The following is a 27,714-nucleotide window of genomic DNA, read 5'->3' on the forward strand; positions in this document are numbered from 1 at the left end:
GCCCGTCAATAAATAAAGCCAAAAGTTTGACCACGCAGCAGCGATACAGAGGTACAGAACGAGAACAGCTCCTCAACTTCTAGCTGCCCCCTCCCTGAAGTGAGACTGTGTCTGCGGGTCGGTTGGTTTACAACAGCAACCGTGTTGTCGAGGCTCGGTTGAACCCTGGACGTGAGCAAGCGTCAGGCTACTTAACAGCAGCCGCTTTGGCTATAGCGCTTTTAAACTCAGGAATGCAGACTCTGACTGGAAGCAGCATTACTGAACCTGGAGGCAGCCCCAGGGCGCTGGGGCACCTTTCCGTTCCCCAGGAATGAGGCCTGGTTCTCAGGCAGCCAGATGGGGGCGCTAGGGAGCCTGCGGTCCGCTCACTGACACTTCCTAAAGGCCAATCAATGCAATGTTTCTCCTTTTTCAGGAGTAAGCCATCACACAAGTTCTACACCTTATTTTTAGTAACATTTGAGGATGTGGTAGATACATACTTTATTACAACATTTTGTAGTTTAAAGAGCTTTATTAACGCAATAAATTAACTTTGTACACATTTTATATATATATATATATATATATAAAAAAAAAACTAGCAAGTGACCTCAGAACGTTGTAGGCCTCATTAGAGCTTGGTCTCCGAAAACTTGTTTGAAAAAAGCGACATGTTCTTCACAGTGTTCTCCTGTAAAGGAAAATGCAGATTTCATCTGTTAAAACGAGGCACAAAAGGAGGAAAACAAGGAAACACTTTGCGGCTCCTAGATGTGGATACTGGGTTTTAACTTATTTTTCTCTCATTAAATACTTTGTTTTCCTAAGCTTCTGAGTCATCCTTTCTGTTCACACAGCTCATGCCATCACAGGACTGGCTGGTGCCTTGACAGCCCCCAGCAACCCCGCCGTCTGCCCTGGGAGACGGTAGAGAAGCGGGGAGATCTGTAAATACTGGAAGCCCTGAAGGAGTCACAGGTTCCCCCATCCTGAGGAAAAGGATGCTTTAGATTTCATAACTTTGGAGATTAGAGTGATTGGCCAATGCATCCTGCCTAAAAATGAAACATTAACAAGCCTCAGGCCATTGACAACCCTCTGCAGCCATTTCCGGTCTTGTTCCTAATTCTTCAGAAAGGGCCATTCTAGGCCCAGATGTCACACAGCTGTGCCCAGATGACACTGTCTCCACCCCATCACTCCCTGAAAGTTCTAGAGCAGAACCCCAACTCCATCAGCACCCTGAATCCACTCTCACTACAGTGAACAGGCTAAGGCTTATGCGGGCTGGTACAAAATTTTGTTCTTTAAGAACTAGCCCAAGAGTTCTCCAAACCAAAAGCTTTCTCGCCCCACCCCAGCCGCCAGTGATCTCCTGGTACTGAATGTGGCTGCCCCACAGCTGTCTTGCAGCTCTATTCTCACCTGGTGTGAAACTAGGGTTCCCTCGCAGACGCTGGTTTCGCTGTTCAAAAAACCGGAATATCGTGTAGAAAAGCATGTGGTCTTCAGTCTGCTTTGCAGCATCTAGAAACTTCCGTGCGGAGATGTTATCATGGCCACCAATGCCCCGGATGAACCTTAAGGCAGCTAAAACTTGGTGTTTGGAAAGGAGAACTTCTACTATTTCATCATTTGCTGTGGAAAGTCGCTGGAAATAAGGTAGAAAGCTGGGTCAGTGCAAGCAGTAGGAACAGCCTTCTGTGTGGTTTGAAACTTGGCTGTATCAGTTACCTTCAGCATATCCAGAGACAGCTGGTGGGCAGGAGGATAAAAACTTTCTAGGGAAAGCAGCAGACAAGCCTGAAAGACACACGTTCAGACTGGATTCACAGTATGTTGGAAGGTCAAAGTATTTTTTATACTTGTTTTTATTTGGCTATGCCAGGTCTTAAGTTACAATATGCCAACTCTTACTTGTGGTAAGCAGGGTCTAGTTACCCCACCAGGAATCGAACCTGGGCCCCCTGCATTGGGAACGCAGAGTCTTAGCCACTGGATCCCCAGGGAGGTCCCACTGGCTGGCACTCACCAGAGGCTTGGAGTCGCTGAGGACGTGGTACTGCAGGAACTGGTGCAGCGTGGAGAAGAGGCTGTGCTGGACGAGCGTCCTGATGACCAGCTCGTGCAGGTAATGCTGAGACAGACAGTGCCACTCAACTACAGACCAGAGACGCCGTGTGCCGAGGCCCACAGCTGCTCTAAGTGAAGCTCCCATCACAAAGAGAAGGGGGTCTATGTGCAGGAACGCAACCCTCAGCTGACACTGATCATCCCACTGAAGAATACAGGGTCCTGTGAGGGGGGTGACTCACTCTGAGCCAGGTGTGCAGACCCTTGTGGGATATTGAAAGCCACCTCAGTTAAGACAGTGATGCTGCTTTTACTCTAATGATTCCCTGTCCCTGGAACGTGGGCCCACAGAGGTACCTGTACTGTGATCTGAAACTGGTTCAGGGAGCGGATGTACTCCATGAGCACGGCGATCACGAATTTGTGCGGCGTCTCCTGCACAGAGAAGAATGGCTAGACACACATGTGACTCCTTGTTCACCTGCCCTCTGGCTTCTGGGGTTCCACTTGGCTGTGCTGTGTTGGACTTGGTCACTTCAGTCATGTCCAACTCTGTGCGACCCCATGGACGGTAGTCCACAGGCTCCTCTGTCCATGGGCTTCTCCAGCCAAGAATACTGGAGTGGGTTGCCATGCCCTCCTCCAGGGGATCTTCCTGACCCAGGGATCAAACTCGCATCTCTTACATCTCCTGCACTGGCAGGCGGGTTCTTTACCGCTAAGCCACCCTCCAGACTCTCCCTGGTCTGTGATCATATTTAAGCTTGAGTATTAGAGGCCAAACGATGAGCATTCATTTAGTCCTCACTTGAATAGCTCGGTTACTCTAATCACATTCTGGGTTCTTTTTCCTCAATTCCCTTCAAGTATGATCACTGCCTTGGGAATCCTAAGCCCAAAGCGGGCTGGCCAGCCTCCCCTACCTTCTTCTCCGTGAACACTGACAGAACATGGGTGTACATGTCAGACTGGTCAACCACGGCCTGGGTGCGCACTGGCCTCCTGAGCAGCGGGCCACTCCGGCTCTGCCCCGCCTCCACGGCCTGCACACAAACCACAGACAGGATCTCAGGCATCTTCTGGGTAACGGCACGTTTGCAGTCAGCCCCAAAAGACCAAATTCCTAGATGCTGTGAGCCTGGACGTGAGCAGAGGGCAGCACTTGGACAAACTGCAGTGCGGCTGGAGAGGGTGTTTGGCAGGGCAGAGCTGACCATCCTGAGGACACCCCAGTGTTCACAGATGGAGCTAAAAAGCCTAAGACATTAGTTTTATTCAGAATTATTTTTTTTTAACCTCTTAAAATAACTCCCTAATATTGTTAATTGCAAACCATCTGGCATTTGTTGTCTAATTAAAATGGCTACTGCATCTTTGTTTTACAAAACCCAGATCCTACACTGGGTGAAAAATATCTTACAATGAGTATCAATAGAATTTTTTTTTTTTTGGCTGAGCAGCAAGGCTTGTGGGATATTAAACCAGGGACTGAACCCGGGCCCTCAGTGCTGAGAACACAGAGTTCTAACCACTGGGTCGCCAGAGAATTCCCTCAGTAGCTTTTTAAATGGTAAGCAAGGCTCCCCAAATGTCACTGAGCAAGAAAGCCCTGTGAGATCTCGGCGACTTCACCTCACTTTGTAATGCTGACTCTGCGAGGGGGCACCTGCGAACCTCCATTTGCAGAAGCCCAACATGTTCCCGTGGTGGTGTTGGTGGACTGCGCTCTTGACTCCCACAGGTTTACAAACCAGAGCACCACAGCATCGGGGCTCACAGAGACTGCCCTCTGAGATCAGACCTGCTGCCCCCTCTGCCCAGAACACCAGCGGCAAGAACAGGACCACTCCAGAAGGGCGTGTGGCGAGGACAGGGCCACACAAAGCTGCATGCTGCGCCTCAGCCCTGTTATCCCTGAGAAGCTAAAGGGAAGGGGTTCTGGGGGGTGTTATTGTTTAAAACCACTGCCATTTTTAGCCTTCGTACTACTCAGGTTCCTGAAGGCAAATAATTCATCCCACTTGTCCTGAACTTCCTTCTAGCTTCAGAAGACACACTTATGAAACAGTATAGCAGACCCTGAGAAGCCTACCTTTCACAACAGACACTTGACAATTTTGTGGGTTTTTTTTTTTTGGCCGCAAGTGGCATGCAAGATCTTAAGTCCCCAGACCGGGGGAGCTGGTCCCAGACCATGCCCCTAGCAGTGGAAGTGCTGGGAGCATGGAGTCTTAACCACTAGACCACCAGGGAAGTCCAAAGAACACCTGAACCCACTCCAGGAAAAGCTCAGTGCTGATATTGAATCATCAGGATCCTAAAAGGAGCTTGCCTGAATGACAGGATAAGTCTTATTTTTATAGCTTTTCCATCCTAAAAGGAAGATGTGGCAAAATGATTTACTGATTTACCAAAGTCTAGACTCTGGCTTGGCAGAAAGACATAAAATAATGCAAAATGAGACTGATTTTCTTATCTGTTACATAAAGGTAGACCAAGGATCTATACATGTGTATGACCAAACACAGATTAAAAACAACAGATGAAGAGGAAGCCATTAAGTGACAGTCAGCCTCTAAGCTCAGGGGACACGGGGACTCTTAAGTTTACGCTCCCTGTAAATATCCACCATGCTCTCTGGCACAGGGCAAACCTCAGTGTTATCAATCTATGAGAATCTTGCTTATAATTACGTTGAAAATATACCCAGGGTGGGGAGGGGTGGAGCGTCCCACCTTGTATGTAAGGTGTACGTACAACTTACCATCGTGTAATTCTGCTCGGCATCCAGGTACTTCTTATACTCCTGGTTGAGTTTGTCAAAGACGGTGGCTATCACGGGCAACGTCGCTCTGTCTGACTCTGTCAACACTGGAAGGAATCAAGGTTCACAGTGGTCAGCCGACACGCTAGGAGAGAAAGGACTCGTCTCCGAGGGTCACCAGGAGACATGACACAGTTTAGGGGCTGGGGGCCCTGAGGGGGGTCACCAGCCCTTGCCGGATACTAACAGAGGGCGTCAGGAGAGTCTCAGAGTATTAACAGACACAACGTCGTGAGTGACTTGGACTCAGAAACAAGTTTCTTCTCCAGCTGGAGAGGGCAGCCTCTACCCTCGGGTGTGCCCAGGTTTAGGTCTGTTTTTTAGTCTCTCCTACCCAAGAAATGTCTTGCAGGGACAAATCATTTTTATACCAAGCAGCCTTTCCAGGGGGTTAAATGATGCCCCTGTCACTGAGCCCACAGGCTGCAGACAGAAGAGTGTGGCCCATCTTGCGGTGGGCATGCAGGCCGTGTCAGGAATCAGACGGAGAGGCTGAAGGCCCACCACCCCTACTTACTCTGTGAACACACAGACAGGATGACCATCTTGCACTCCTTCCTCTGCAGGAGGAAGTCCATGAGCCTGCCTTTATCTGGCAAGAGGTTCACTATGGGCTGCAGTTTCACCTGGAGGTTCCAGAGGTAACCTGTGGAGAGACGGCATGCTGAACCCTGGCTGCAAACCAGAGCAGTGGCCCCAGAGCTGCTTCCCTCCACCTTCCCGGCAGGCGGGGTCAGGGATGGGGGGCGGTGATGCTGCAGAGCTGAGTCAATGTATGCACTCAACACAGCCCAGGCTGCGACGCTCAGGACACCCACACCAGAGTGGGACTACAGCCAACGACCTCTGCGTGTTGGCTGATTCCTCAGAGGAACCCTCCCTGCACACTCGCAGAGCATCCACTGAATACAGGCCTCCTCCTCTTCAGCGCTGATGGGAGAGCAGGTGGCAGCCCAGGCACAGACTCTGGTCCTGGGCTCCTCTTCTGCTCTGACTCGTTAGTCGAAGGCAATTCCGGTAGCTCCCAAAGGAGCCCTGGAACCCACCATCCTCCCAGCCCTGGGCACCCCCGGTCCTCGAACCTCCCAACACCCTCACTGCTGGGCAGTGGGCACAGTCCTCAGTGGGACTCTGGGAGAGAATTAAAGGCTTCACTGGAAATGTCCAAGTCAGCCCTTTCTCCCCAGGGCTGGCACCGAGCTGGTACCCTCGAGACAGACAGGAGACCATCCACAAGCTCGTCTTTCTAACAGGACACCCCCACCCGCACCCCAGACCCACCTTGACTCGCGCTGATGATGATGTCGGGCTGGAAGACGATCCACGATGAAGAATCCACACGTTATAGGAAACGCTACTCCAGGAGAGGAGGACAGGAGGCAACCCAGCTCCCATGAGCATCCTCCCCACCCCTCACCGCGGCCCCCATGGAGGCCCGGCCCTCGATGACAGAGAAACCCCACTGGTGCTTTCCATGATGTAATTCACCCAACTTGGAGGCTTGGACCTCCCTTAGACCCCTGTATAAGGAGAGGTGACAGCTCCCCTCCCCGGCCCTGCCAAGGCCTTTGGAAAAGATACAGAGTTTACACGGGACGGGGGACTGGCTGGTCACAGGAGCCGGACCTACAAACAGAGAAGGCACGTGTGTAAGGGCTAAGTAACCCAACCAGAAAGTGCTACCAGTACGACACTTAATACTTCCTAAAGGCTTCAGTGCGTGTTCATTCGACTGCAGTTAAGTAAGGAGAAAGTGAGTTGGCATGTCCCAAGAGGGAAGTCAAGAACAATCCATGAAGAAGTCTTAAAGGAAGAAGTCTTGAAAGAAGCGGAAAGCGGGTTGAAGTTTCTTTCGTGGCGCTGTCTTGCTTTTTTACACACATGCACAAGAAAGAACTGAAAAAGTCACCTGGGTGAGTTCAGATTGAAGACAGGTTTTAATCAGCTGGTTAGAAAAGATGTTAACTTTGTACAGACTTCCTCCTCCCACCCCCACCCACCCCAGCTCCCTGGCCCCGCCCCATTAGAGGACCAGGCTGGAATGTTTAGAGTTGTTTTTGCCCCAATTACCAGCAGTTACTTTCATGCTGAGTAAGCCATCGCAGACACCAGCCATTCATCTGACACCATCTACTCTAAGTGCTGACATCTTTCAACTACCCTGGGAAAAGGAAGAAGCTGGAAAGAACACAGAAGGCTGAGACCTAATCAGATGTGAGAACTACAGCCGACCCTCAAGGCAGGGGTGAACTCCACAGGCCCGCTTACACAGGGGTATTTCTCAACAGTAGAAACCACAGGACTGCACAGCCTGTGGGTGGCCGAGTCTTCAGGTGCAGATGATGGGTATGGAGGACTGACCATCAGTTATATGCAGATTAACCCTCACTGTTGAAGGGTCAACTGTAGCTTGTTCTCAAACTCTGCTCAGCTGGCTGATCCTGCAAGTCCCAGCGCGCAGGCACGAAGCAGCGCTCTGGCTAAACTATCAGCAAGAGCCTGACCTGATTCTTCTCAGGACAGGTAATCGGACGTCCTGTCAGTGGGTGAGGCCAACCCAAAGCTATCTGAGAAGGGTTCCTTTAAGAAAACGCTCCTCCCAGAGTTCCACATGTGCACTTCTGACTCTGGTTTATACATGGCAACGACAACCAACCTGCTCCAGACTCCTCTCTCCTTGAAAAAGAACATGGTCTGAGTTCTCCCCTGCAGTCAGTCACAGTGAGTAAAAGCAAAAGGAACGAAATGGCTTTTCCCCTTTTCTGACATCCTGACCTTCTCTCTCCTCTGACTTCTCACTGCCGCCTCTTCGGGTCGGAGGATGGGTTCAGAATAACCTCACAACTACAGCCTTAACACTTCCCATGACCACCAGTCAAGGGAAGACAACAGTCTTTGTCATCATAGTGACACAGAACATAAGAACGATAAAGAGAAGTGATCCCAGGTTAAATAACAGCCATAAATAGCAAAATTTAACCACAGGGTTACCAAGCAGAGACAAACAGAAACGTCAGCATCTTACTCAACATTAAAAACTTTGAGCTTCAGTGGGTAATCACAATGCTCCATTGTAAAACTCAGAGAAAAGAATCATTCTGTTTTCTTCAAAGGGAGATTCACGTCACTTACAAAACGCTTTTCATGAGAACACAACTTTAACTTATAGACTCAGTAGTGTTAGTCGCTCAGTCATGTCCGACTCTGAGACCCCAAAGACTGTCGCCCGCCGGGCTCCTCTGTCCATGGAACTCTCCAGGCAAGAATATTGGAGTGGGTTGCCATTTTCTTCTCCAGGGGATCTTCCCAACCCAGAGACTTGAACTCGCACCTCCTGCGATGCAGGCAGATTCTTTATTATCTGAGCCACCAGGGAAGCCCAAGATTCAGTAGTGATGTTAGAAAAAACAGACAGGACCAGCCCTGGAAAAGTGAACAGATGTGGGAAGCCCTGGGCCTGCTCCCCCTTCCATCCACACACGGCGACCCCCTCTTACCTGCTGCGGGGATCTGATAGGGCTGGATGGATCGAGCTGGGAGCACCGGGTGATGCAGAGTGACAGAGCCATCGAATTCCCCCCTCAGCCTGATATCAAATATCACCGACGTCTGGCGGGCAGAAAGACAACTGCGTGGTATCAGTCCAATAGACCGCAGCTCCACCCGCCCTCTCGGGACCTCACGTCTTCTGTTCAGATCGGCTGAAGGAGCCTCGTGTCTGCGATCAACCCCTGTATGCTGGTGCCTATCTGAGGAGGACTCTGCTGCGACATCACAGCTCTCCGCCAGCTCTCACATGGATCCCCACATCTATGACTTGCTGCCTCTGAAGGGCTCCAGTGGTGGGAACACAGCCTTTTCACTTTAACTTGCAACATCTTCATTAGTTAACAACACAGGTGTCACCAGCCTCCAGGAGGGAAGTGGCTTGTCTCCCACCAGACACCCAGCTGACAGGCATTCTAGTGCTTTCTCTGGAGCCACATGGCCTCAAAACCACCATCATTTACACTCACAAAGGAAGTGCAAGGCTCAGGGGCTAACGCAACACAGTGGTTCGCAGGAATTCCTGGCTTAGATGACTCAACCAAATGACTATTCCCAAGTTTGATCTCATGTGTGTTATTTTCTGAAACAGTATTTAATTCCCCTAATCAACTGGTAGGGTTTTCCTAAACCATCTACAAGACCAAACCCATTTCTACCTGGAAGAGCAAAACTTTGAGCATAAAGAGCATTTTTTCTAGTCTTTTTCAGAATGTTTTGTCCATTTCCACAGCTCCTTGGAGCAGGACATGCCCCTACACTCATACCTCTGTGTCCTGATGATGAACCACGACCAGGTTGTCCACCACGTTTAGGGCAAACTTCCCTGTCCGGTTTAACTTCAATATGTGCATCTTTTTACAGGCACCTTCTCTGTAAGACAAGAGAAAGGTCACAAAATAGATCAACAAGCTGTGGTTCGTATTTTAAAATTGGAGAAAAGGGAAGACAGCATTAGCGTACCGTGGTAGGTGATACAGGACCACCTCTGCTCCAGCGCTGTTGGAGGTCCGAGAATGATGCCTCAGGAAGAGAACATACAGCTGGCCGTATCTATCAGAGAACAAGGAGACGTAAGTCACGCTGGTCATCTGACATCCTTCCATTCTAAATGCTGAATTATAAGGCCATGCTGCTGCTGCTAAGTTGCTTCAGTCGTGTCTGACTCTGTGAGACCCCACAGAAGGCAGCCCACCAGGCTTCCCCGTCCCTGGGATTCTCCTGGCAAGAATACTGGAGTGGGTTGCCATTTCCTTCTCCAATGCATGAAAGTAAGAAGTGAAAGTGAAGTCGCTCAGTCATGTCCAACTCTTAGCAACCCCATGGACTGCAGCCCACCAGGCTTCTCTGTCCATGGGATTTTCCAGGCAAGAGTACTGGAGTGGGGTGCCATTGCCTTCTCCGTTATAAGGTAAGTGAATTGCAAGATACCCAGTCCATCAGATATTCTGCATGAGATATTCTGCAGCCAACAGAAACATTTACAAAGAAAGTGCAATTATCTTAAAAAAAAAAAAAAAGAAATCTAATATTAAGTGAAAAAAGGGGGATGCAAAACTAAATACAACTTGATCACAGTATTAAAAAAAAAAAAAAACAACCTACAAACTTATGCAGCATGTCCAAAACTACTGGAAAGAAATACAGGTTGTTAATAGTTCTTGAGTGATATGCTGTGCTCATGTGCTCATTCATGTCCAACTCTTTGCGATCCCATGGACTGTAGCCCACCAGCTTCCTTTGTCCATGGGATTTCCCAGGCAAGAATAGTGGACTGGGTTGCCACTTCCTCCTCCAGGGGATCTTCCAACCCAGGGGTTGAACCTGAGTCTCCTGCATTGACAGAGGGATTCTTTACCACTAGCGCCACCTGGGAAGCCCAGAGTAATATGCCAAGTCCATTTTTCTTTTCACTTTCTATGATTTACCAGTTTTGTAAAATGAATTCATTCCTTAATCATAGGAAAGGATAATCATTTTGCATTTTTAAGCCTCATCTGATAAGTGCTGCTGTGACCAGTTCCTGTAGGCAGGTTTTTGTTCTAGGAGTTCACACTGTGCTGGGTCCTGCCTCAGGGATAAGAAAGAGACAGAGGGAAGGGTCTCCTTTTGCAAAGACTTCTCATTTTATCTTTTTCTACACCATCATGCCTCAGATTTCTTTAAAAAAAAAAAAAAGCATTCTAAGTGCTAAACTGATGCTGGGAGGGATTGGGGGCAGGAGGAAAAGGGGACGATAGAGGATGAGATGGCTGGATGGCATCACCGACTCGATGGATGTGAGTTTGAGTGAACTCTGGGAGATGGTGATGGACACGGAGGCCTGGCGTGCTGCGATTCATGGGGTCGCAAAGAGTCGGACACGACTGAGTGACTGAACTAAACTGAAGTGCTAAAAATATTTTACCATTTGGAAACCAGTTTTAGGCCACAGAAGAATCAGAAGTAATTTAGAAGCAAAGTGTTGATAGTTGTTGAATTTGGGTATATAGGAGATTCTCTGAATCAGTTTTATTTTTGTGTTTGATATTTTCATAATAAAGTTTTTAAATTGAGCTATCTACATTTCCAAATGAAAATAAACCTTCCTACACAAATAATTTAGGGCTACATCTGTTAGATAAAAAATGTAAACTATGTTTTTCTTTAGAACAAGTATGATATATTTTATCTAAAAAAAACTTTGATAAGCTTCAACTCAGAACTAAAAAAAATTTCTGAAACTGAGAAATAAATTGGCTCAGTGGTCTCATTTTATCAGACTAATGTGGTGAAAAAAAACTTCTCTAAGATCACAAAGTCAATAAAATCAGAAAAGAATGTCCGGAAGATGAGGAGCTTTCTACATTCATAAGACCCGAAGTGGAGAAGGGGGGTCCTTCTCGTGTGTTCTGAGGCTACAGGAGCCAGGGCAGCCCTGGTGTGCTTACAACCTCCTATCATGACAGCACTGAAAACAATTATGAGGAGGAATTCTCCCAAAGGACAGACATACATTGTCGCCATGGCAATATCTCTCTCCGAGAGGCTCAGTTTAGTTGACTTTGGGGCAGCTGGTAATTCAATCTCAAACTTGGGCAGCTTCGACATGGTGCCAGCCTGTTTGGGGGAGAAAAAAGTTTTTGCAGAAGCTTATTAAGCCTTCTGATGTTCCAGCACTGCCCACATCAAAGCACCGAGGATACACATGCACTGAGTCTTCCCCTCCTTTTCAGGGTTCCAGGGGCCTGGCCTTAGGATGCATTCTTGATGGAGATGGGATGGTATGGGGTGCCCTCTAGTGGTCAGAAGGGGTGAGGCTCTTGTTGGAGGAACTTGCCCCTTTGAAGTTAGAGGATCAGTTAGGCTGTTGGAGGAACAAGGTCAGAGGACTTTTTTAAAGGGAGGCCGACCCTTACCCGGAAGTAGAAGGGCTGCAGCACATTTCCAAGCACTGTGGTGGACAGCAGAATCACGGAGCCCTCGGGACAGTACATGTACCAGTTCACGTTGATGTTCTGGCTCTTCAGGAGCTTCAGATTCCGCTTCTCTGGTAACACCTGACACAAAGTTCAAGAAACAGAAGCTTTATTTGAAAACAGCAAATGGGAAATTCCCTGGTGGTCCAGTGGTTAGAATTCTGTGCTTCTGCTGCAGGGAACGCGGGTTTGATCCCTGGTCAGGATCCTGCATGCCTCAAGGTACGGCCAAAATAATAAAAAAGAAAATACCTCAAAACTGACATAGTACACAAAGAAAATCATAAAAAGCAGCAGTTTGTAGTTAAGTAGGAAAAAAATCATTTTTATTTATTACAGCTACCATTCTTCCAGCCTTGTGCTTATTAACACTTCCAAATCTTAGCTCATTTATTCTTTCCCTGTCCCCAAGGGCTGGGCATCATTAGGCTGATTTGAGGGGAAAAAATAAGGCTCCAAGGGGCAAAGGAACCCGTGACAACCCAGGCAGCCCACCTCACTCCAGGGCCACCCAAGCCCCCACATTCCCACATTCCCAGGCACCATCCTCCCAAGGGTGGGGAGCAGCAGCATCCTTGCTTGTCATGGATCCAGCGAAATAAACCGACGCCCTAGAGCCACATGCACCAGATCAGCCACTGCCCTGCCTGCAGAATCAGCCTTCGTCCTGGTCTCCCGCTCAGTCTGAGGCTGGGGGTAAGGGGGTATCCTTCTTCTAACAGACATGTTCATGAGACTCCATGTGCAAACCGAGTAACTGTCTTATAATAACAGCACATTTAAAATATACTCAGAATCTCCTGATACATTAAGGAGTGCTGAATGGAGCCCAAAGATGATGTTAATGCTCCCAGAACACTGCCCTGAAGAACTGACTTGGAAGTCAGCACTGGGGGCATGGGTTTCTTGATGATCCAGGGATAATAAAATAAAGATGTGTCAGAGTCCTCTTTCTTTCTAACTTATTTCTTGAAGATCTTAAAACCACCTAGATGACCTGAACCTAGATAACCTGAATGTACACTCTTCTACTATCTACAGAAAGATATACTTTCTGTATAGAGTGTAGAATGTACACTCTTTCTATATCTACAGAAAGATATACTTTTAAATGACTGCCCCAGGAACCCTTCTGTAAAGCCACAATCCTTTCCTTGCTAGTCACAGGCACAAAATTCTATTTCTGTGCATATGGGATTCAGGTAGCTTTCCTTTCTGCCAGTCACTGAGGTTCTGATAACATACCTCCAGCAGAGTACCACGGCATTCACAGCATCCTGTGTTACACGGGTGTGCCTCCTCCATTTGTATATTCTAAATTAAATTACACTGGTTTTGTTGGGGCAACAAACTTAACACCTGAAAGAATTCTAACCCTCTCCACATTGGCTCCACTTAAGAGATTTCAGGAGCTTTCTCAATAGATCAGGCAGCTGGAACAGATTAATACATTATTGACCAGGGGCTTTTTGCAGAAACTAAGGCCTGTGGCCAGCAATTTGTTATGTAAGTTAATATTGAAACACTCTGATCAATTATGTTCCGATAACATAAGATGCATTACTACGTCAGTAAGTTAGTTATTGAAAGATAAAGTCCAATGTAAACAAAAGAGTGAAAAGGCAACCTACACAACAGGAGAAAGTATTTGCAAATTATCTATCTGATAAAGGGTTAATATTCAAACTATACAAACACTTCCTACGACTTGACAAAAAGAAAATAACCCAATTTAAAAACAGAGGGGACTTCCCTGGTGGCACAGTGGCTAAGAATCTGCCTGCCAATGCAGGGGACAGGGATTCAATCCCTAGTCCGGGAAGATTCCACGAGTTGCGGAGCAACTAAGCCCACGTGCTACAACTGTTGAGGCCTGCTTGCCCTAGAGCCTGTGTTCCACGAGAAGCTGCTGCTGCTACTGCTGCGAAGTCACTTCAGTCATGTCCGACTCTGTGCGACCCCATAGACGGCAGCCCACAAGGCTCCCCTGTCCCTGGGATTCTCCAGGCAAGAACACTGGAGTGGGTTGCCATTTCCTTCTCCAATGCATGAAAATGAAAAGTGAAAGTGAAGTTGCTCAGTCGTGTCCGACTCTTCACGACCCCATGGACTGCAGCCCACCAGGCTCCTCCACCCATGGGATTTTCCAGGCAAGAGTACTGGAGTGGGGTGCCATCGCCTTCTCCGCCACGAGAAGCTACTCCAATGTAAAGCCCAAGCACCGCAACGAAGAGTAGCCCCCGCTCACTGCAATTAGAGAAAGCCCTTGAGCAGCAACAAAAACCCAGCACTGCCAAAGATAAATATTATTTTTTTAAAAAGAGGAATAGACCTCATCCAGAGCACGAACAAAAGGCCAACAAGCCGTGAACAAGGTGTACACCATCACCAATCAGAGAAATGCAAATCAAAACCACAATGAGATACCATCTGACACCCAGCAGGATGACTGCTATGGATAAAACAGAAAACAACAAGTGTTAGTGGTGAGACGGAGAAACCGGAACCCCCGTGCACTGTCGCCGGGAATGTAAAATGGCATAACTGCTCTGCGGAAATGCCTCAAAAATTAAAAACAGAATTATTATGTGATCCAACAATCCCACTTGGGGGTTATATACCCAAAAGACCTGAAAGCAGGGTCTCAAAGAGATACTCACACACTTGTGTTAATAGCAGCATCATTCACAATAACCAAAAAATGGAAGCAATGCCAGTGTCTGTTGGTAGATAAATGGACAAACAGAATGTGGTGTATGTATTCAATTGAATATTTTTCAGGCTTGCAAAGGAAGGGAATTCTGACGCATGCTGTAACATGGATGAACCTTGAGGACACAATGCTAAGTGAGACAGGACGGTCAGAAAAAGACAAACACTGTACGATTCCATTTATAGGAGGTAGAGGACCTTAAAGCAGACAAATTCATAGAAGCAGAAAGGAAACCTGTGGTTACCACGGGCTGGGAAAGGGGAAACGGGGAGTTGTTGTTCAATAGGTACTGAGTTTCAGTTTTACAAGATCAAAGTTCTGGAGCTCGTTTTCACTACAACGTGAAAATACTTAACGCTCATGAATTATACACTTAATGGTTAAGATGGTAGATTTCATGTTATGTGCTTTTAATCACAGTTAAAATCTGGGACATCCCTGGCGGCCCAGTAGTTAAAGCTTCCAATGCCAGGGGCAAGGGTTCAATTCTTAGTAGGGGAACTAAAATCCCACATGGCACAGCCAAAAAATAAAAATAAATAAAATAACAATATTAAAAAAAATTTTTTTTAATATTCTTTTTAAGATAAAAAGGCAATTCATAAAACAGGAAACACAAATGTACAATACACAAAAGATGCTTAGCACCCTCCTAATGAAACACGCAAATTAAAATGGCTTTCCACCTCTCAAGATTGGCAAAAGTCTACAGATTTATGATATCTAGCTCTGCTAATGGTGTGGAAAATGGAGATTCCTGTATTGCTAGTGAGAATGCAACTTCTGGAAGAAATTTAACAGTATCTGTTCAGGTTTTAACTTTTTATTCTTAATTTAGTTCTTACTCCCAATTTATTTTTTGGCCTTGTTGCTGGCATGTGGGATCGCAGTTACCTGATCAGGGACAGAACCTTCAACAGTCCCACCCCACACATACCACCCGCTGGAAGCAAGGAGTCTTAATTACTGCACCACCAGGGAAGTCCTGTTCAGCTTTTTAGTTATTGATACTTAGATTACAATTGCCCTTCCAAGAATTGTGTCATCTAAGAATATAAAGCAACGTTTACAAGTTCATTCACTGCTTGAACTCACTACAGAGTTGTTTGTAATAACTAGGAGACAAAGATGTTCATGAACAAGAATTGGTAAAACTGTAGCACATCTACACACCTGAATACCAGTCAGAATAAGATATGGTAGGATATCTAAGAAATATCCCTATGCAAAAATAAAAAGGTGCCAGTCCCCAAAGTTTATACAATATAACCATATTTCTAAGTGTAGGAACCAAGTGGAGGAGCAGGCACCAAATTAGTTCATAATGGTTACTTCCAGGGATTATGGGGGACTTTTTACCTTCCATATAAAGTAAAGGTAACATCTGAATGTTTTACAAAAAAATATATATTACTCGTAATTAGAAAGAAAAAAAAAACCCAAGTGAATTCAAAAAGCTGCCAAAACATGATCACAAGCCTTGCTCCAGAACAGGTAAGTAATAAACGTCTGTTCCTGGTTGTTTGCTAAGTCCTATCTGACTTTTTTGTCACCCTGTGGACTGCAGCCCACCAGGCTCCTCTGTCCATGGGATTTTCCAGGCAAGAATACTGGAGTGGGTTGCCATTTCCTTCTCCTGGGGATCTTCCTGACCCAGAGATTGAACCTGTGTCTCCTATATTGGCAGGCTGATTCTTTACCACTGAGCCACCAAGAAAGCCCAAGTAATAAATATAATACCTGGTAAAATTCGATTCCTTGATCTGTGATGAAGACAATTTCAGTAGAACTGGTCCAGCAGAATCCTAGTATGTTGGCATTTTTGGTCTGAAAAGAATTGCAGAAAGATTTTTTTTTAATTAATAATAAAAAAAAAGAATCTGTAATTTTTTTCAAAAGTTTAAAGTACCTTGCTGTTTATATCGCTTTTTGATAAAAGTTACCAAGATTTGATTACTTATGAACAAATCATATTTTCTGTTAAATACAGTGTTCCCAGATATCCACCTGAAACACCTCACTGAAGCACCTGAATGTGAAGTCCTTCTTGTCAACAGGATGGGGGAGGAACTGAGTTTGGCAGGAAGGTAAGTGCCCAGCACTCTGATACCAACCTCTACCTTTAGAAATCAAAAGACAGCTGATATGCTGAGTCAAACACATCATAAAAGCTAGTGGTATAAAGGTCTAAAGGCCTAAAGATTTTCTGTGGCAGTTACCCAAAGTGGGGTTGAAGATCCTGAGCCCTGCCCTGAGTCACCTAGTGAAGAGCCACGCTGGGAGCCTCAGGGCAGCCAGGCCAGGACCAGGCTCTGCTGCACAGAGCAACGGAGTCTGCCAGGGGCTAAGGTGTCTGCAGATGGGCCTCTCTTTGCTGAGAACCCACCAGAAGTACTAGTCACTCAGTCGTGTCCGACTCTTTGTGACCCCATGGACTGCCAGACTCCTCTGCTCATGGGATTCTCCAGGCAAGAATACTGGAGTGGGTTGCCCTTTCCCCCTCCAGGGGATCTTCTCGACGCAGGGGTCAAACCTGCATCTCCTGCTTTGCAGGCAGGTTCTTTACCTCTGAGCCACCTGGGAAATCAGGAACCCAGGTGGATCCCCAAGTAGCAAAACCATTACAAAGATGTGCAAAGACAAACCACTGCACCAGCAGCTTCTGCTGGGTTTCCTAGGTGCCAAGATGCTCTCTAAGCTGAGCCCCCTCTAGCTCATCACGCCCAGCAAATCTGATTAAAATGGATTAGAATCTCCACTGACGGGAGGGACGGAAGAGGAAGGACACGAGGAGCGCAAGTCCAGACAATATCATCAGGAAACAGAGGGAAAGAACTCCTTTTTCGAAAACCTCCGAAGAGGCTGCTATGAAGGGAATCCAAGGTCTGACCCAGAAACGCCACCCAGCGGAGAAGGGCAGGGGCCACAGGAAGACAACAGCCACCAAGGGCTGAAGGGGCTTGGTGTTCAACATCGTCCATCCATTTAATCCTGCCAGCTCCGTCTTACAGCTGAAGAAATGCACTTTAAAAAATTTAAAGGGTGTCCGAAGTCAAAGCCAACGTGAGGCAGATCCCAGGGTCCAAGCACAATCTAATTCCACATCTGTGCTCTCAGTCACCCGGCTACCCTGCGCCTCTGGCCTTGGAGTTTACGCCCACCAGCTCAGACAGAATCACCCCATCGGCCCATACCTTGCACTCCTGAGTGTACTCCAGCTGAGAACTATCCGGGATAAAATTAGAAAAGTCCTGAAAGGAAAGAAGCACACAAGAGGAGAAGTGTGGATCTTCAAGTACAAAGAGACAAGTGGAAAAAGACAAATTTAAAAAGTGGTCAGAAAAAAAAAAACACACAAAACCCCAAAGACAGGAAAAATAAAACAACCGATCTGGACAAATTGCCCCGTTATCAGCAGCAGGTTGACAATTCCAATTTTTAAAATGAGTTAATCCACGTATTGTTAGGGTTCAGAAACTGATTTGGAAAATGCATTCCTCAAATGACTGACTTCAGAGAAATGGGTTGCTATATTTTACAAGAGGCTTTCCAAAAATTTTAGCAGTTAATACTGACAGAAAGAAACAGGATTTGCCTCTCTCAACAGCTTTTTCTCTACAAATGGCGATGGTGAATACTGACGAAAGCCAAAATGCCAACAAGCTGCTCCAGATTTGAATATCTGCTCTTAGATCAAGCATTCAAAGATGAGAGAAATGAAAATATGAAGTTACTGAGGTAAGGCTAACTCCCAAAGTTGCCAAAAATATGCTTTGCAAAATCTATGGTTCCAGTTATCCATCAAAACAAAAGATGCCTGATGTTCCAAATAACTTTTAAAAAAACTTTACGGGGATTCTCTCCAATTCCAGGGGTTAGGATGCCTCACTTTTGTTGCAGGGGGCCCAAGTATGGTCCCTGGTTGGGGAGCTAAGCTCCTGCAAGCCACGTAGAGCAGCAAAAAAAAGGAAAAAATTAAAAAGAGGTACATTTAAAAAAAAAATTTTAAGTCAAAAATGACAAACTAAGGCTGTTAAGTATTTATCCATTTAAATGTCTTTCTCATCTTCAAGAATCCAAAAACTCCAATACAATGCAGCATGGAACTACAGCTTCCATGAAATTAAAATAGAAATGGGTCCTTTAACACTGGAATTCTGGAGTTCATTCTCTTCCAAATGTACTTCTGGTTTTATATTTCCCTATTCCGTATTTCTTATTATTTACCGTGTATCTTTCTTTGGTCTATTTTCTTTGCTCTCAAATGTCTGACTCTTTGCGACCCCATGGACTGTATTCTGCCAGGCTCCTCTGTCCATGGGATTCTCCAGGCAAGAATACTGGAGTGGGTTGCCATGCCCTCCTCCAGGGGATCTCTGGTGTCTCCTGCATTGCAGGCAGATTCTTTACCACTAGCGCCACCTGGGAAGCCCACCAAATGTACTTCTAACGTCCTTTTCTTTGTACTATAAAGATATGTCTTACCACAGTCTTTGAGGTCCTCTGAACAGCCAATATCTTATTTTCCAAGGAAAACTTGATGCACTTCACTTCTCCTTTGTCCTCCATTCTTTAAGAAGAAAAAGCAGGTGATGAGTTGTACAGTTCATGACTGCATTCTAGCTTCTATCATTTTATGAGAAGAAAAAAAGACAAGTTAAATATTCAAGAAGCAGCAAATCTTAGTTTAAAATGATAATGATGTTTCTGAAGCTTATAGGACCTCTTTTCAAACAGCAGAGTCCACCTGGCAACACGAGACAGAAGAAACTGACCTAATTGCCGTAACAAGTGACTAAGGAGTTGCAAACACTGCACTTTCACCTGAGCCTCGTTTCAGACGTCACTGAGTCTGGACCCCAGAGTAACTTTCTCCACACACTGCCGCCTTCTCTCTCCATTGCCTTCACAGCAACGCCTTTTTTCTCCTGAGATGCTGGTAGCTGTGAGATATTTACTTACTTATTTCTGATTGAAGTATATAGCAGCACTTTCGAAAAAGGAGTCTACTTTTTCGCATCCAGCACCCCACAGGCTGCGCCGCGAGGACGCCTCCACCTCCGTCTCACAACCACTTCAAATGGAGGTCAAGAGGAAGCCAAGGTCTGGATCACTGGGGAAACTCTCGAAGGAAAGGTATCACTCCCTGTCCTGATTATGGTGATGGTTTCATGTATCAAAACTCATCAACTGTGTATGTCAAATATATGCAGCTAGTAATAATTAGACCATAACAGAGCTATTAAAAGTAACAAGACGTTTTTAAAACAGGGTAGGGAATTTCCTGGTGGTCCAGTGGCTAGGACTCGGCACTTTCACTACTGGGCCTGGGTTCGATCCCTGGTCAGCAAACTCCGATCCCCCAAGCCGCTCAGTGTGGCCAAAAAAATCAAAGAGGGTAAACTTGGTATCTCCGCTCAAGTCTTCCTGAGCCCCCTGGGCTAGATCATCATGGCTTCACCCCCACTTTCCACACCCAAGCGACCAGCGAGTCTTACCCCAGACCTTCCTAAGCAACCCCGGAGAGCCTACTGGATGCCAGTCAACACTGTCTTTGGTTTACACTGCCTTCAGGCAGGTTTCCACTGCACTGGCTCAGAGCGCAGCAACTAATCAAGCTTCAATGCTGCACCAGTGCACTCTTCCCAAATACTGATCTTTTCGCCTTTTTTAAACAATCTAACATAATGAGATGAACCCTGAAATCCACAGCAGAATATAGAGGGTTCAAGCCGACTGCTGTCAGTGGCCACACCACCACCCACGCCTTCCCTGCGTGAAACCTCGTCTTCAGTCACACAGCCAGGGAATCCCCCGCCAACAGGGAGACAGCTTGTCTTCATGTTCTCTCCATCCAGAAGCCTCCTGTCCACCTAGAAGCCTCCCTTTCAGGCCTCGATCCTCTCTGAGGCCTTCCCCCTCCCAGGCAGTGGTCTTCCCCAGCCCGTCCCAAGATAAATGTCCATCTCTTCTCTGTGCCTGCATTCTGAAGAGAGGGTGATTACAATATCTATCACAGGAAATACTATGCGTCCACTCCCTGCCTCCCAACACTCAATGTATGGGTCTTCCAAAAGGGGGTTGTGCTCACATGCTCAGTGGCTCTGTCCTGTCTGACTCTTTGCGACCCCTAAACGGGGCCAGGCTCACTCAAAGCCTTCACGCACCTGGAGCCCAGCACACTGCAAGCAGTGTTTTCCCAACAAAGGATGATCAAAGAAAAAGAGGCTGATTCATTTTCTACTTCAAAAATTGTTTTCTAGGGACTTCCCTGGTGGTCCAGTGACTAAGAACTCCGTGTTCTCGATGCAGGGGGCCCAGGTTCCATCCCTGGTCAGGGAACGAGATGCCACATGCCACAAGGAAAAGAACCCACACGCTGCAACTAAGACCTGGCACAGCCAAATAAATAAAAACCTAAAAATAAAAACTGTTTCCTACACAGTCCAACTGTAAAATGTTTTTAAAGTCACCACTGAACTGAGGATCAACTCTGTACTTTCCCCTCTGTAATCACAAGAGTTAAGGTCATCAGATAGTTTATCATCCAAACTGAGATAATTCTGAAAGTGAAAGGAGCTGCTACCCATAGTTACACCGGTTCCATTGGGATATACTGGGACATCCAGTCCCCTTAAGTATACTGGAAGCTGAGGTTTTAACACACATGATTACATGGCAAACACTAACCCAGGAATCTCCTCCATCTCCCAAACGCTCTGGAAAGCCCCTGAGTCAAGAGGAAATAAAGCCCCTCTTCCACCAAGAAACCAGAAATACAAACGCTCACGCTCTGACTGGTTAATTTCAAGAGACACGAACTAGAGTATGTGGATCCCAAAACAACAAGTAAAGACTGCACACCTTCACTCTTGACAGGAAGTCCAAAGATATCCACCAAGACTGTATAGCAGGTGTCTGCTTCCCTCTTCCTACAGGCAGGGATGTGCCCCACACCCAACATATAAAACAAGCTTCTAAATGAGAAACAGATAAAAACACCATTTTGTTTACACGTTGAAACAGTCTGGAAACGTCAATATGATAATTACCTAAATGAGATGGGATTCCTGTCATCGGGGCCTTTCACTACCACTCCAGTGGCTCCACCAGATCTAACGGCAAAAACCTGGGAGAAAAAGCAGCGACGTTTTACCATGCTGAACTCTGAAAGGCTCCAGACATCTATACCCACCTGCGAGGATGATTTCTGCTACGCCCCACCCTGGGTTCAGCTGAACTAACGTGGCACTTAGCAAACTGCGGATGCTTGGTGTCCACATGAATTTTAAGAAACAACAGAGTAGTGACCAAAACAAGCTACCATTCGGCACGCTGCCCGCCGTGCGAGATCGGGTCGGTCCTGGAGGCTGCAAGCTCTAACCCGTGAATGCACTTACGCACACCCGGCTACTCAGCCCCGGGTTTACAAAATTCCCGAGAACAGTGAAAATCTCAGCGCCTAAATCCTTGACTGCAAGGGAAACTGATGACGAGAAGGCGTCGGGGAAACACCTGCGTGCCACGAGCGGACCGCAGCGGCCGAGGGGCGCCAGGGTCCGCCCGGCTGTCACTTCGGGGGAGAAAGCCCTGGCCGCGGCAGAGCCCGGTCACTCGGATTTCTCACAGGACGGGACTGGCGCGGCGGCCCTAGGCCTGATCCCCGGGCCCCCGGCCCCGGCGCGCGGAACACCCGGCGGCATCGGGGGCGGCTGGCAGGGCGCGCCGGGCCGCACAGGGGAGAAGGGCTCGGGCCGGCCCGGACCTGCTTGTTGGCCTCGTCGAAGAAGACGCAGTTGACCGGGTTCGCCTTCTCGAAGTGTACCGGCCGCTCGCACAGTTCCAGGTAGTAGTCCTCCTCGCCCATGGCGGGCGCCGCGCCGGCGGCGGGGGGCCCGGGGGCGGCCGCCAGCGTGAAGCCGGTAGAGCAACACCGGATGTAAGGAGTCTGGCCGGGCGGCGGCAGCGGCGGCGATCTCGCGGGCGCTCAGGCCGCTTCCTGGTGCCACGCCCCTTCCTGGTGCCACGCCCCCAACCCTCTGGCACGTGACCCGCAGATCTCCTCGCTTAAACTGGCGACTAACCGCCCACCTCGTAGCGGTGGGGCCCACCGGCCGGAGACCAAACCGGGCTCTCTGCGGGAGGCTCCTCCCCTTTGCGGTGGGGGCGGAGCACCAAGGCTGCCCAGCCGGCGGAGGTTGGAGGGCGGAGGGGCGGAGGGCCTGACAGAGAAACTCGTTTGGTGCAGTGGGCGGGCTTGGGCGCCCTGGCGCCCAGCCGCACTTTTCCGGGCGGTCGGTGGTCCTATCTCCCTCTCGGTCACAGGAAGCTTGCGCAGGGCCGCGTGCTCGTGTGGGGCAGGGCTGTCGCCTGGTCTTAGGAAAGTGCATCCTTCTAGAGCCTCTTACTAAGGGAGAGCATGGTCAGCGCCTGGATGCTCTGAGCGTGTAACGGGGAAAACTAGTTTAGATTGCGGGTCTGAAAGCCTCTTGATGGCGTTGATACTTGAAGGGGATGGGGTAAGTAGGGGGTAGCTCCTCATTCAAGGGATAGAAGAGAGAGATGGGAGGGAAGAAGGGAGAAGCACAGATGACCCCCTAGTTGTCCGTTCTCAACAAGCAGATAAATTTTGACACCATTCTCTTAAGATACAAAGTAGCTTGCGACGTTTGACAGGGAAGTAGGGAAGGTCAAGAATTGGGTTTTGGACACGTGAATCCGAAGATAAATGATAGTTACACAGATGGATATATGGGCATCCCTGGTGGCTCAGACGTTAAAGAATCTGCCCTGCAATGCAGGACACCCAGGTTCGATCCCTGGAGGGGTTAAGATCCCCTGGAGAAGGAAATGACAGCCCACTCCAGTATTCTTGCCTAGAGAATCCCTTGAATGGACGAGCCTGGCAGGCTACAGTCCATAGGGTTGCACAGAGTCTGACACGACTGAGCTACTAACACACATATAGGTCTGAAGCTCATCAGCAGAGTGACAAAACTGGAGACAGAAATTGGGAGTTATTGGAATGTAGATGATATTTGAAGCCATGGAATTGGGTGGGATAACCTAAGACAGGTGCATAAAGGAAAACACACACAACCAGCCTTTCAAGGCCAGGAGCAGGAATCCCAGAGGACAAGCAGAGCCTGCCAGAGAAATAGAAAACCAGGAGAGGTTCTCTGTGGAGCTGAGTGAAGGGACTGGGGAAGCAGGTGTGGTCTGCTTTGACGAAGGCTGCTGAGAGGTCAGCTAAAGAGAGCCCTGCAGATGTTCCAGGTTGTCACCCTATGACCCTTCCTGAGACAGACCCCTCCCTTCTCTCCCTGCTGTTGCTCTTCTCTGAAATACCCAGATAATAGTATCTCATGCATATTTCCTGTTTTTCAGATGCTGCCCCATCAATCACCAAACAGCTGTCATCAGCATCCCCAGAGTCCTCCACGTCACTATGTTTGTGACGATTTGTGAAGGAACCAGAGATCAAATTGCCAACAGCTGTTGGATCATCAAAAAAGCAAGAAAAACATATTGACTATGCTAAAGCCTTTGACTGTGTGGATCACAACAAACTGTGGAAAATTCTTAAAGAGATGGGAATACCAGACCACCTGTCCTGCCCCTTGAGAAACCTGTATGCAGGTGAGGAAGCAACAGTTAGAACTGGACATGGAACAGAAGACTGGTTTCAAACAGGGAAAGGAGTACATCAAGGCTATATATTGTCACCCTGCTTATTTAACTTACATGCAGAGTACATCATGAGAAATGCTGGGCTGGAGGAAGCACAAGCTGGAATCAAGATTGCCGGGAGAAATATCAATAACCTCAGATATGCAGATGACACCACCCTTAAGGCAGAAAGTGAAGAGGAACCAAAAAGCCTCTTGATGAAAGTGAAAGAGGAGAGTGAAAAAGCTGGCTTAAAGCTCAACATTCAGAAAACAAAGATCTTGGCATCTGGTCCCATCACTTCATGGGAAATAGATGGGGAAACAGTGGAAACGGTGACAAACTTTGTTTTGGGGGGCTCCAAAATCACTGCAGATGGTGATTGCAGCCATGAAATTAAAAAACTCTTACTCCTTGGAAGGAAAGTTATGACCAACCTGGATAGCATATTCAAAAGCAGAGACATTACTTTGCCAACAAAGATCCATCTAGTTAAGGCTATGGTTTTTCCTGTGGTCATGTATGGATGTGAGTTGGACTGTGAAGAAAGCTGAGCGCTGAAGAATTGATGCTTTTGAACTGTAGTGTTGGAGAAGACTCTTAAGAGTACCTTGGACTGCAAGGAGATCCAACCAATCCATTCTAAAGGAGATCATCCCTGGGTGTTCTTTGGAAGGAATGATACTAAAGCTGAAACTCCAGTACTTTGGCCACCTCATGCAAAGAGTTGACTCATTGGAGGATACTCTGATGCTGGGAGGGATAGGGGGCAAGAGGAGAAGGGGACGACAGAGGACGAGATGGCTGGATGGCATCACTGACTCAATGGACGTGAGTCTGAGTGAACTCCGGGAGTTGGTGATGGACAGGGAGGCCTGGCGTGCTGCGATTCATGGGGTCGCAAAGAGTCGGACACAACTGAGCGACTGAACTGAACTGAACTGAAAATCACTGCAGGTGGTGATTGCAGCCGTGAAATTAAAAGATGCTTGCTTCTTGGAAGAAAAGCTATGACCAACCTGGACAGCATATTAAACAGCGGAGACATTACTTTGCCAACAAAAGTCCATCTAGTCAAAGCTATGGTTTTTCCAGTAGTCATGTATGGATCTAAGAGTTAGACTATAAAGAAAGCTGAGCATGGAGGAATTGATGCTTTTGAACCGTAGTGCTGGAGAAGACTCTAGAGTCCCTTGGACAGCAAGGAGATACAACCAGTCTACCCTAAAGGAAATCAGACCTGAATATTCATTGGAAGGACTGATGTTGAAGCTGAAATGCCAATACTTTGGCCACCTGATGCAAAGAACTGACTCATTTGAAAAGACCCTGATGCTGGGAAAGATTGAAGGTGTGAGGAGAAGGGGACGACAGAGGATAAGATGGTTGGATGGCATCACTGACTCAATGGACATGAGTTTGGGTAAACTCTGGGAGTTGGTGATGGACAGGGAGGCCTGGCGTGCTGCAGTCCATGGGATTGCAAAGAGTCGGACACGACTGAGCGACTAAACTGTAAAGTCACTGTGTTTCCCAGAAGTGTGCAGTGCCTCTTAATCATGCCCTCAATCTCATGAAATGTTGTTGATATTTATTTTTGTAATTATCTGGTTATAATCTGTTCCTGTTTTACTTCGAGAGCAGGGGCTGTGTCTTGTGTTACTCAGCCCTCACACCAGTGACCTCCTCATTTCCACCTCTGCTGCTGCTGCTGCTAAGTCACTTCAGTCGTGTCCGACTCTGTGCGACCCCATAGATGGCAGCCCACCAGGCTCCCCCGTCCCTGGGATTCTCCAGGCAAGAATACTGGAGCGGGTTGTCATTGCCTTCCGATCTTCACCTCTGAGCACCTGGAAACCAACATCTCTAAAACAAAACTCCTGATCACCCCTCACCAGGGTCTTCTCCAAGGGTCCCCTACCCCAATAAAGGCACTGTTACCAAACTAGTCAATGACCCATGCCGGGGTCCTAGCCTGGGCAAGACTCACCTTGACCACGGAGGAGGTTCTTTTTCCAATCAGACTGGCCCAGCCAGTAGCAAAACAGATGCTGAGACTGGAGCAACATAAGCTTTATTTAATGGCCAAAGAATGGAGAACCAGGAACCTAGTTTGCAAACTTCTCAACCTGATTTGGGTGGAGACACCAAAAATATAGAAGGGTTGAGGAAAAAGGGAGGAAATTGGAAAGGGTGAGAGGAATACATGAGTTATTCAAGAACAGGTATGTGATTTTGACCTGAAACTGATGCAGCTCTCCTTTTCAGTCCTCATATGGGGTTTTCCAGTTGTTGTCATGGCAACTGTCAGCCCTCTTGGTGCTGGTGGGCGTATCATTTAGCTAATGTATTACTGTGAGCCTGTAATCAGGCTCAAGTGCCACAGGAAGTCAAATCTTCTACCATCTTGGGCCTAGTTGGTTCTAACCAGTTCTTATTTTTTCCTCTTTGCAGCTTCCTTTTGAAACTTAAATATTCATGATCAGTCATGTACGACTCTTGTGACCCCATGGACTGTAGCTTGCTACTCTTCTTTCTGTCCATGGGATTTCCCAGGCCTTGATACTGGAGTGGGTTGCCATTTCCTCCTCTGGGGGATCTTCCCAACCCAGGGGTCAACCCTGTGTCTCCTGCATTGTAGGTGGATTCTTTATCCACTGAGCCATCGGGGAAGCCTAACCCCAATAAATGGAAGATGTCAGTATTCCTCATTCCAGAAAAGACGACCTAAAGCCAGATTAAAAGAACTGGAGAAGCTCATCAAGAGATGACTTGAGCCCAGATTAAAGGAGTGCAGGTCCCCCCCACATCCTAATCTCATCAGCAACCCCACTCTTGAACCACTGCTGTAAAACTCCTCACCAAATCCACACAGTTTTTGAGGCAGGAGGCCACTCTATCCCCCTTTGCCTGGCAGAGCAATAAAGCTATTATTTTCTACTTCCACCAAACTGTCTCCAAGTTTCAATTCAGCACAGAATTTTCAGCAGCACCGCCACACCTGATAATTCTGTTACCAGAAGGCTCTTGCTGTAAATTTCCTGTGCTACTTAGGTAGATGTTTCCTTCCTCATTTCATGTCTGTAACAGTTTATGTTTCTGTGTTTCTTTAAAGATTAAATTGAAGAATGGATGCAAAGCTGTGCCTCTGTGCCCGTATGTCTTTTGTTTGCCGCCACATCTTTTCTCTGATTTGATTTTCAGGGAAAAATAGAATTTCATTATTCAAATCAGAATAATTTTAATATTTAAAATTCACTTTTGGGCTTCCCTGAAGGCTCAGTGGTAAAGAATCTGCCTGCCAATGCAGGAGACACAGGTTTGATTCCTGATCTGGGAAGATCTCACATGCCTCAGAGCAACTAAGCCTGTGCCCCACAACTACTGAGTCTGCACTCCACAGTCTGGGAGCTGCAACTACTGAGCCCATGTGCCGAAAGTACTGA

General features: G+C 47.4%; 2 protein-coding genes and 1 long non-coding RNA gene across 4 annotated transcripts in view; 2 read left to right on the forward strand and 1 right to left on the reverse strand.

Moving 5' to 3' along the window:
• The window catches only part of NPC1 (NPC intracellular cholesterol transporter 1), a 49,285-nt gene extending 48,473 nt beyond the window's left edge, over nucleotides 1–812 (forward strand). The window contains exon 25 of the mRNA XM_061399756.1: nucleotides 1–812. Within this exon, the coding sequence (XP_061255740.1) occupies nucleotides 1–83 (83 nt within the window). The 3' untranslated portion in view covers nucleotides 84–812.
• RMC1 (regulator of MON1-CCZ1) lies at nucleotides 498–22,494 on the reverse strand. 2 transcript variants are annotated; one of them, XM_061399757.1, is made up of 20 exons: nucleotides 22,365–22,494; nucleotides 21,652–21,728; nucleotides 19,085–19,169; nucleotides 17,794–17,850; nucleotides 16,340–16,426; nucleotides 11,827–11,967; nucleotides 11,424–11,527; nucleotides 9,392–9,481; nucleotides 9,196–9,301; nucleotides 8,380–8,491; nucleotides 6,464–6,508; nucleotides 6,164–6,217; nucleotides 5,400–5,528; nucleotides 4,823–4,929; nucleotides 2,982–3,101; nucleotides 2,416–2,493; nucleotides 2,018–2,122; nucleotides 1,720–1,788; nucleotides 1,411–1,636; nucleotides 498–676 (listed from the first exon to the last, which is right to left on the reverse strand). In XM_061399757.1, the coding sequence occupies exons 1-20, from the start codon at nucleotides 22,464–22,466 to the stop codon at nucleotides 597–599; spliced, it is 1,974 nt and encodes a 657-aa protein (XP_061255741.1). In that variant the 5' UTR covers nucleotides 22,467–22,494; the 3' UTR covers nucleotides 498–596. The 2 variants fall into 2 exon arrangements, with proteins under 2 accessions (XP_061255741.1, XP_061255742.1); XM_061399758.1 differs by lacking the exon at nucleotides 2,982–3,101.
• Nucleotides 9,415–27,407, forward strand: LOC133237569 (uncharacterized). The gene is made up of 4 exons (XR_009733248.1): nucleotides 9,415–9,501; nucleotides 16,590–16,686; nucleotides 18,207–19,735; nucleotides 20,863–27,407. It is a non-coding gene; the product is annotated as an uncharacterized LOC133237569 (long non-coding RNA).
• Nucleotides 27,408–27,714: the final 307 nt, after the last annotated feature.

This window comes from Bos javanicus, chromosome 24 (genome assembly GCF_032452875.1).
Source record: "Bos javanicus breed banteng chromosome 24, ARS-OSU_banteng_1.0, whole genome shotgun sequence".
Taxonomy (NCBI): Eukaryota; Metazoa; Chordata; class Mammalia; order Artiodactyla; family Bovidae; genus Bos; species Bos javanicus.

Bases quoted from the DNA above. Each gene is read 5' to 3' on its own strand.
- RMC1 (XM_061399757.1), bottom strand. From the start codon at position 22,466: ATGGGCGAGGAGGACTACTACCTGGAACTGTGCGAGCGGCCGGTACAC. The intron at 17,851-19,084 runs GTAAGACATATC...CTTTCCTTTCAG, and splicing joins AGAGGACCTCAAAGACTGTG to GACTTTTCTAATTTTATCCC. The intron at 11,968-16,339 runs GTATTATATTTA...ACTTTGTGTCAG, and splicing joins AAGGAATCGAATTTTACCAG to GTGTTACCAGAGAAGCGGAA.